Source organism: Oculina patagonica, chromosome 8, assembly GCF_052425735.1.
Source record: "Oculina patagonica isolate OP01 chromosome 8, crgOcupat, whole genome shotgun sequence".
NCBI classification, from domain to species: Eukaryota; Metazoa; Cnidaria; class Anthozoa; order Scleractinia; family Oculinidae; genus Oculina; species Oculina patagonica.
Window position 1 is genome coordinate 15,796,661 of NC_135765.1, and position 10,137 is coordinate 15,806,797.

General features: G+C 38.4%; 1 protein-coding gene across 1 annotated transcript; it reads right to left on the reverse strand.

Annotated features, from left to right (window-relative positions):
• Positions 1-331: 331 nt before the first annotated feature.
• Positions 332-3,047, reverse strand: LOC144663939 (potassium voltage-gated channel subfamily A member 2-like). The gene has a single exon (XM_078525037.1). It carries the CDS (start codon positions 2,883-2,885, stop codon positions 1,527-1,529), a length of 1,359 nt encoding a protein of 452 aa, XP_078381163.1. The 5' UTR covers positions 2,886-3,047; the 3' UTR covers positions 332-1,526.
• Positions 3,048-10,137: the final 7,090 nt, after the last annotated feature.

The following is a 10,137-nucleotide window of genomic DNA, read 5'->3' on the forward strand; positions in this document are numbered from 1 at the left end:
GCGGTGCGAGTAGCGTCTGTATTTGTCCAGTCTCTCTCTTCCGTGCCTTATATAGGGTTTGAACCCAGGCGCGATTCAACCCATATATAGGGCGCGGAACGGGAAAGTTCAAGGACTGGACTACGTCTGTATAGTCATTAACCCTCTGTGATGTTTGACGCTAACCTTTAAACACCACAAAAAAATGAAATGAATTGCCTAAGCGTCTAGCAGATGTCTGATAACTGAGAGTTTTGTAATTGTTGTTTGCATCTAGCAAATTTTATTTTTCGAAGCAAATTTTCGATTTGTCAAAGGTCATCAGTATTTTGCATTGAAAACTAAGGGGATATCGGAAAAAAGTTGTATGTAGACTTCTGTAGAAGTATAGAAATAGGCGAAAGATCATCTAAGATCTAAAAAAGTAAAAATCATTAGAGGTCTTAAACCACGAAGATATGTTGCAGTACCCAGCTAAAGCGTAAGGATGTTTTTATTGACAAAATCGTTAATATAGAAAAAAAGTATCTTAATTTTGCTTTATTTTTTCTACCGTCTAGAAGCAAGTTATCATTTTTAGCTCAGTAGACCGTCTTATTTATTCTTGATTCATGCAATAATCTGTTTATCTCCATGCAATAATTGTATTATCTACATGTTGCTTTAGATGTCGTAGCGTGGGCCCCTGGTTGGGTTTGTATTATCTTTTTTGCATGTTTTCTGTTGTTTCAACAGGTATTGTTTTTAGTTTTTAAAATCCAACTATTGTTATTTTTGCCCTTTTAATGTTCCGCGTTGTAGCTTGAATAGCATTAAGGCGGACAAAGCTTATCACAGATCAGCAGTTTTAAAGGATTGTTGAGTGTTTTTGAAGAGATAAGAAGTTCAGTCTTCTCAAGAATTTAATGCGGTGAATGATTTCGAATGAATGCAGATTACCTTAATTAAAAGGCCGTACGATACGACAGGCAGGCGATCTGGGCTTGTCTTGGAATGTAAACACAAAAATTAGAATAAAATGGAAAAGTGAGCTCGTTAAGGAAATAATAACAAATTGAGAAATTAAAACTGAAAATCGCGATTTGCACAGAATCGAAAAAAAACAACGTTCAAACAAAAATCGAGCCGTATGAAATAAAACAGTTTTAATTTTGCAAAAGTCACGTTTTTCTTGTTAAAAACGGTGACTTCTTTTAAACGGTTAGTTTTGAGGTAGTTTATCTCCTAAGTTTATCACACTCGAGAACAGAAAAACAGCGGTATAAGTGAAACTTTTGCTTTTTAGTTCGTATTAACGCTTCAAAGGAAATTCAAAGTATTTCGCAAGAAATTAACATTGTTAAACTGATCAGCGAGGCTATAAGCCGCTACCGTGACTGATAACCGCACCTATTAAAAATAACCGCAAAGATTCGTCTTCTTGAGTTATTATACAAAAAGTAGTGCTTGTCTTGTCTTAGAAAATCTCGCGATTACTCTCTTGAGATCAAGCGCTAATCGGAGCAAATTGATTTAAGGAAATTAAAACGATTAAAAATCAAATCGTGTTAACTATGCACATTCGCTCTTTCGAGCAATGCTTGCGACACCTCATCTTGGCATCGCAAACGAACCGTCTGACTCCTGTAATGAACTTGATCGTCCTCTCTCGCATCTTCGCCCCTTTGAGCCTTAATTTCCAACATTTCCGCATAATAACGCTGCCAGGACTTGCGAAATTCCGTGAACAACACAGGTGTAAAACAAAACATAGCCACAGTGCCGCCGATACAACAAAACGTGCCCACTATTTTTCCCGCCGCTGACGTCGGCACGTAATCTCCATAACCGACGCTTGAAAGGGTGATTATTGTAAACCAAAACGTCGCTGGTATACTAGTAAATTGAGTACTTTCTCCTTCACCCTCAGAAAAATACACAAAACTCGAGAGCAAAACGGTGTTAAATACAATGCAGAGCACGAACAAGCTCATGTGTTCTCGGCTATCGATGATCGTTTCAAACAATAGTCTTATACTAACACTGTATCGCTTTAGTTTTAGCAGCCTCACCAAGCGAACAACTCGAAGAATTGGAAAAGGCACCACACTGCTAGCTTCTTTATCTGTGACACTTTGAACAATAATTTTAACATACAATGGCGATAAAGCCGTGATGTCAACCAGCGTACTGAACGAAAATACAAATTTTGTGATCTTCGGCGCGCACAAGAAGCACAGTAGAAACTCCACGGTGAACCAAATGGTAAAAACGACTTCAATGGCAGACCAAACAATTTCATAATCCACTGTGATTTCCTCTGTAGTTGTATTTCCTCTTTGTATTTGTAGCTGACTTTGTTTCACCGTTGGCAAAGTTTCGAGGCATAACGAAACCATTGATAAAACGGTCAATATCAAAGAGAACTTAGTATAGGTCCGTTCGGCTGGCGTTATAGGCTGTTCAAAAAATCTCCACACATTTCTCCGGGTTCTTCTAATTTTTCGCACACAGGGCAGAGTTTCGGCGGCCTTTCGTTTCGCTGCTGCCGCAAGTTCACACGCGAGTTCGTCGTCGGAATCTTCGTAATAGCCGTCAAGTTGGAAGAACTTTAACTCCGACGAAAATATCTCGTAAGAAACGGTTTCTGGTTTTGATAGTATGCCGTTTGACTGATAATAGAACAGTATCGAGTTAAAAACTGCCTTATCTCTATCAAAATAATACTCTCGCCGGATAGGATTGTAAAAGCGGTTTCGTTTAGTTCGAGAGCCGAGCAAAGTCCTTGGAAAACGTGACAGAGTATGCTCGTATGTTTCAAACATCTCACCACGGACGTTGATCAAAACTTTTTGTCGATGCACAATGTTTTGCCCGTTTTCTGCCTTGGAATTGTCCAAAACATTACATCGAGAGCGTATTGACATCCTCTGGGAACAACGATAGGGCAATCCTCGCTCTAATATTAGAAACCAAAGACGTTTTCAAACGGATACGTTCACGTTGTATATGATAGTGTCGCTTCAGGCCTCGCTGTCGATCCAATGTTGTTTTCGCGTAAAACGCAATTATCCGTAACAAGAGAGTTTGCGAAGTTATGACTCCTTTTGTAAGTCAATTTGACTTTCTATTTGTTGAATACGATAAATAATTAAGTGGCGAACGAACATTTATTTGAAACGGCCAGATGTTTCGGCCGGGTTTTCTAACAACAAACTTTTGTGTGTGTTTTTCAAGCACTACATAAACCCTTATAACGTTGGAGAAAAGTTAAGCCTTGCTCCCGACGAAAACTTGAACGACATTTTCATGCGGTTGTAAAAATAATGAGGAGCAATTTTTCAAAATCTCCGTGGTATTTTCTCTTTGTAAGACAGGAAGATTTCGAAACTAAAATATTAAATTATGCATTGTAAATAAATTTCTCGCAGCCCCCTATTGCGAGTCGAAAATCCCTCGAGCAAAAGCTGATACTAAATTCGACAGCGTACAAAAATTCAGTCATTTTAGTATAATTTTTGGAATTGCAATTTGGGAATTTTTTCTCCACTATTGTTCCCCGCGGGATTATTAAAAATCAGCCCACAAAGTTTGCCGTTTTTCACTTGGCGGTCTTTGCAACACGTATAGGTGTTTTCTAACTTAATTAACGAAGAAAGTTTTTAACACTCAACGAACAATTGTAATATGCTACATGATTGAGAAAGTGATAAGCCCAGTATGTTTTTGCTGTTATTTTGACGAGCCGCTCAACGGTGATTTTTGCCCCTTAATCGCACACGGTCGACACGCGCTCTCAGCGACGAATTGGTAATTAGTAACATTGTTATAAATTCAGAGGCAGAGAGCCTTAATTCTTCCCACTGACAAAGATTAATAAATGAATTTGAAAAGTTGACAACTAAAGAATTGCCTCTGGCTGAGAAAAGAAAAAACAACATGTTATGTTATTGTTCAGAGCTTTAAAATGTTTTTGAGATAATTGTTGTGTTTTAAAAATAAAATTTAAGTCGTGGACATGAGAACGACATTAGTGTGAAAAGGTTCTCCGACGATCACTTGCAAAAAGATAATTACTCAAAGAGGAATTTCAAATTATGATAATTTGCCTTAACTATTATGCACTATATATGAAGCTGCGACTAAGACACGATATCAAAATTATTATTATTATTTTATTATTATTATCATTTGTAGTTGTTTCAAAGTATATATTTCAACTGTGCTAAAATAAAACACACTTCCGTTTGAGATCCCCGTTAAATAGCAAACCGAGCGAGTGACGTCACGGCTCAGACAAGACTCAGACAAACAAACCAGAATGGTCCAGAATGGCGGACGAATTTCCTAAAACACTTTCTAAAACAGTCGATGTTCCTTAAATACTTTTTGAAACGAAATCTTTGCCTAGATTCTCTCTATTTCTCTCAAAACACGCCGATGTTGCCTGTGCCTCGTGGGGGGTATAATCATTTGCATTCTATTTTTAAACCTCGCGCGCTTGCAATGAATGCAATGGCCGTAATAACTCTCGAGATTCTTAAGTAATAATTAAGGGCTGCGAACACATGATCATAAAACAAACAAAAGAAACACATAATCGCGGAGATGTAAAATTTTACTTCGATTCAGTGTTAATTGTTCAACTCAATATGCGCTCGAGTGTTATTATTTTTCTACTCCGCGCAAGTTCCAGATGACTGAATCTCACGATCTGATTGGTCAGACGAGCGGTCCAGATTTTATCATCTTTGTTAGAAAAAAATAAGAATTGCTTGTTCAAACCATACAGATAACAGAGTAGAAATATAGACCTCTTTCATGTTTTTGTTCATTAGTGGACGGAGACGAAGTAAAGGACCACAATATTTCTACCTATTGTACGACTAAGACAGCTGACAGGGCCTATACCTAAATATAAAATAAACAAATCAGAATACTGTATTGTCGGTCCGACATTTTCAAATTATGGGAGCGGGTAAAGATTATTACAATTATCAAGTCGTGCAATAAATCTCTTATAAACCAAGCTTGGTCGGGATCGTACTGGAAGATATCGGCCCTCGGTCTTTATATGGACCTCACTGCGCTCGGTCCGTACTGTCAAGACCTAGGGCGAATATTCTCCCAGTACGGACCTCCCGCTTGGTTGATAAGATATATATCTGGACCTCATGCTAGATCAATAACAACTATGTTTGTGATAAGATTCATATCTCCAAGGAACTACATAAATTGTGTTCATTGTATAAACTGTATAGCATAAATTGTAATTATATAAATGAACGTATTACTTAAGACGTCATCGACGATTATCCAAAGATTGTCCGAAGGTTGTACGAATGCAAACAAAATAGGCTAAAATATTAAAGCAAGGCTGATACAAAGCTGTGGAAACACTTGGCTGCAGCTCCTGTATCGATCGTTTGGGTGAGATGCAATCCTGTGTCCCTGGGGGGTCTCTTAATGGACGTTAAGAATAATTAGTAAATTTCAAACCGTTAACCAGAAAAGTTGTTGCGGTCTCTCACAATAGGTGGCCGATATACAGTCAACTCTTTCTAAGGACCGGCTCCAATTCTCCGTCTTAGAGAGCTTCCCGTCTTATATAGAGTTAAGTTACATAATAAACTGTATAGCATAAATTGTAATTTAAAATGACTGAAAAAGGCATGGGGGTCTCCTTCTTATAGAGGTGTCCGTTAAGAGAGAGTTGACTGTACGAGGTGCCGACTGTACTGATTTGACTGGGAAGTTTTGTTTGTTTGGAAATTAGTAGTCGTTTACGAGAAATAGTCGTACATCAAGGTTCGACTGTATCGTACCTAGCCAGTCATAAGGTCAAAGTAATGAAACAATCTTTTCCCCAGTAAATTATGGAGTGAATTGTTCTTGAACGTGGACATGCGCATTGAGGCTATCTTGTTCCCAGTGCCTTACGAACTGCGATCCATTCAGCAACAAAAGGGTCTGAGAAAGAGATGTCACGATGGCAACCATTTTTTTGAAAGCGGCAAAACCCTAATTGTTGAAGAAGGTCTATACATTAAGCAGCGAAGTTTGAACGAAAATGTCAAAACTTGCTCCATAACATAGTTATTTTGATTTCAAAGAAGTAATTACGTTTGAACTTGTAAGAATTCTTTGGTAATTAGAATTGGTAGATAGACCTAGCTCACATTAGGTTCTTGGTTATTACGTAATGACTCTGGTAGTTGGAAGTGCGTGCAGTTCTCCAGTTACAATACTAACAGCGTCGTGCAATGAAAATAAATTAAAAAATAATGATAAGGTGATTTAAGGTATTTATGAACCAACATTTACAATGTAATTTTCATTTACTAGCCCCCCTTTCTCGCTTTTCAAGCAAAGTTTAAACGCAAAATGTCAACAATAACTCCACAACAAAGTTGTTTTTGTTCCAAAGAAGTAATTACATTTGAACTTGTACGATTTCTTTGGTAATTAGAATTGGTCGAAAATTAATTTGCATTCTCTTTCATTGTGTTTTTTTTTTCCTTTAAAGGTAGTTGTTTTAGCAAAATTTCATATTTTAAAAACAAACCAAACAAAACCCGTGCTATTTTTGTTGCTAACATGTTTGTTGTTTTTCATTCTGCACTCATTCGACTTTCACTGACGTTGCTGGAGTTGAAATTACCCATGCAAGACTATTGCCAAAGCCCGTTGCAAGTTACGTCTATCAGCTAAACGTATGGAAAACGGCTATCAAAGTAACTCGACAAAAAGGTGACTGACTTACTGACTTATTCCTTTAGGCTCCTCGTGGAGCTAAGTGCGTCAACAATGCTTCGCCATCTAACTCTATTTGCTGCCGCCTTTTCTGCTGCGTTCCAGCTGAGGTTAGCTTTCTTTAACTCTTCCTCAGTTGATATTTTCCAGGTCTTAGCAGGTCTTCCCACCTTTCTTTAACCCTGTGTATTCCACGTCAATGCCTGCAAAATGATCACAAAAACAGCCGATAGTGCAGTTTTTGTAGGTTCGGATTTATTAAGTGAGCTGAAGCAAGGAAGCAGAGGGAGACTCGGTATTAACTCGCTACAGGCGCCCCGGTTCGTCGTTAACAAAACGATATTTATTGGGTTTTGGCCTCCTTATACCTTTGTGGCGAAATAAAACTCCTGCATTGTTGAGTTTTATGCTGTCATGGGTCTGTGATAGACCTAGCTCACGGTTCATTACGTAATGACTCTGGTAGTTGGAAGTGCGTACAGCTTTCAAGTTACAATATTAACAGCGTCGTGCAATTAAAAAACATTGAAAAATAATGATAAGGTATTTATGCTATTTTTGTTACAAACATGTGTTGTTATTTTTCATTCTGCACTCATTCGACTTTCACTGACGTTGCTGGAGTTGGAATTACCCGTGCAAGACTATCGCCAAAGCCCGTTGCAAGTGAAGTCTATCTAAAAGGGGTGGTCCAGAGCTAAACGTATGGAAAACGGATATCAAAGTAACTCGAATAAAAGGTGACTGACTTACTGATCATGACTTATTCCTTTAGGCTCCTCGCGAAGCTAAGGGCGTCAACAATGCTTCGCCATCTAACTCTATTTGGTGGCGCCTTTTCTGTTGCGTTCCAGCTTATGTTAACTTTCTTTAACTTCTCCTCAGTTGATCTTTTCCAGGTCTTAGAAGGTCTTCCCACCCTTCTTTTACCCTGCGGATTCCACTTCAAGGCCTGCAAAAGGTTTTGTTTTTTTAATCTTCATTGTCCCATAATGTAACTTTCTTCGCATGTTGATGTACTTCTGCAAGGCATTCTTGTTTCCATGCTCAGCTATCACAAAAACAGCCGATAGTGCACTTTTTGTAGGCTGGGATTTATTAAGTGAGCTGAAGCAAGGAAGCAGAGAGAGACTCGGTATTAACTCGCTACAGGCGCCCCAGTTCGTCGTTAACAAAACGATATATATGGGGTTTTGGCCTCCTTATACCTTTCTGGCGAAATAAAACTCCTGCATTGTTGAGTTTTATGCTGTTATTGATCTGCGATATACCAAGTTTACGTTAGGTTATTACGTAACGACTCCGGTAGTTGGAAGTGCGTACAGTTTTTAAGTTACAATACTAACAGCGGCGTGCAATGGAAATAAATTGAAAAATAATGATAAGGTGTCTATGAACCAACATCTAATTTTCATTTACTAGCCCCTTTCTCGTTTTCCAAGCAAAGTTTGAACACAAAATGTCAACATTCGCTTCAAAACAAAGGTATTTTTATTTCAAAGAAGTAATTACATTTGAACTTGTAAGATTTCTTTGGTAATTAGAATTGGTCGAAAATTAATTTGCGTTCTCTTTCATTATGGTATTTTTTTTCCTTTTAAGATAGTTGTACCGGCAAATTTTCGTATTTTAAAAACAAACCAAACATAGACAAACAAAACCCGTGCTATTTTTGTTGCTAACATGTTTGTTGTTTTTCATTCTGCACTCATTCGACTTTCACTGACGCTGCTGGAGTTGGCATTACCCATGCAAGACTATTGCCAAAGCCCGTTGCAAGTTACGTCTATCTAAAAGGAGAGCTAAACGTATGGAAAAAGGCTATCAAAGTAACTCGACAAAAAGGTGACTGACTTACTGACTTATTCCTTTAGGCTCCTCGTGGAGCTAAGGGCGTCAATAATGCTTCGCCATCTAACTCTATTTGCTGCCGCCTTTTCTGCTGCGTTCCAGCTGATGTTAGCTTTCTTTAACTCCTCATCAGTTGATCTTCTCCAAGTCTTAGCAGGTTTTCCCACCTTTCTTTTTCCCTGCGGATTCCACTTCAAGGCCTGCAAAAGGTATTATACTTTTATTTTTCATTGTCCCATAATGTAACTTTCCTCGCATGTTGATGTACCGGCCTGCAAGGCATTCTTGTTCCCATGCTCGACTATCGCAAAAACAGCCGATAGTGCACTTTTTGTAGGTTGGGATTTGTTTAGTGAGCTGAAGCAAGGAAGCAGAGGTAGACTCGGTGATAACTGGCTACAGGCGCCCCGGTTCGTCGTTAACAAAACACTATGTTGGGTTTTGGCCTCTTTATACCTTTTTGACAAAATAAAACTCCTGCATTGTCGAGTTTTATGCTGTCATGGGTCTGCGATAGACCTAGCCCACGTTAGTGTATTACGTAATGACTCTGGTGGTTGGAAGTGCGTGCAGTTTTCAAGTTGCAATACTAACAGCGTCGTGCAATGAAAACAAATTGAAAAATAATGATAAGACATTTATGAACCAACATTTAATTTTCAATACTAGTCCCTCTTTCTCGCCTTTCAAGCAAAGTTTGAACGAGAAATGTCAACACTCGCTCCATAACAAAGTTATTTTTATTTCAAAGAAGTAATTACCAATTTGAACTTGTAAGATTTCTTTGGTAATTAGAATTGGCCGAAAATTAATTTGCGTTCTCTTTCATTATGGTATTTTCTCCTTTTAAGGTAGTTTTATCGGCAAATTTTCGTATTTTAAAAACAAACCAAACATAGACAAACAAAACCCGTGCTATTTTTGTTGCTGACATGTTTGTTGTTTTTCATTCTACACTCATTCGACTTTCACTGACGTTGCTGGAGTTGAAATTACCCATGCAAGACTATTGCCAAAGCCCGTTGCAAGTGACGTCTATCTAAAAGGAGAGCTAAACGTATGGAAAACGGCTATCGAAGAAACTCGACAAAAAGGTATTCTACTTTTATTTTTTATTGTTCCATAATGTAACTTTCCGCACATGTTGATGTACCGGCCTGCAAGGCATTCTTGTTTTCATGCTCGACTATCACAAAAACAGCCGATAGTGCACTTTTTGTAGGTTAGCATTTATTAAGTGAGCTGAAGCAGAGATACTGTTCTCAGTGTTAACTCACTGCAAGAGCAAAAGGATCTGATGCGTTTGATGGCCATAGACCATCCAGATAGAACAAAACTCTTACACTGTGATGGACCTAGTTTGTTACGTAATCATACGTAATGACTCCTAAACCTTCTATTGTACAGTTTTGATTTCTTAAGAATTGAAGCTAGAAAATAATTTTCCTGGAATGGCTTTTTTCTGCCGTGAATAGTCCCCGGGAGGGGGGGGGGTACTCCCTATAATGGCCTATACGGGGAGGCTCCGCCCGAAAGGGGTACCTTTTTCAGGCTTCAGGTATATAAAAGGGTAGG

Excerpts from the sequence above, each read along its gene's own strand:
- LOC144663939 (XM_078525037.1), bottom strand. The coding sequence starts at position 2,885 with ATGTCAATACGCTCTCGATGTAATGTTTTGGACAATTCCAAGGCAGAA.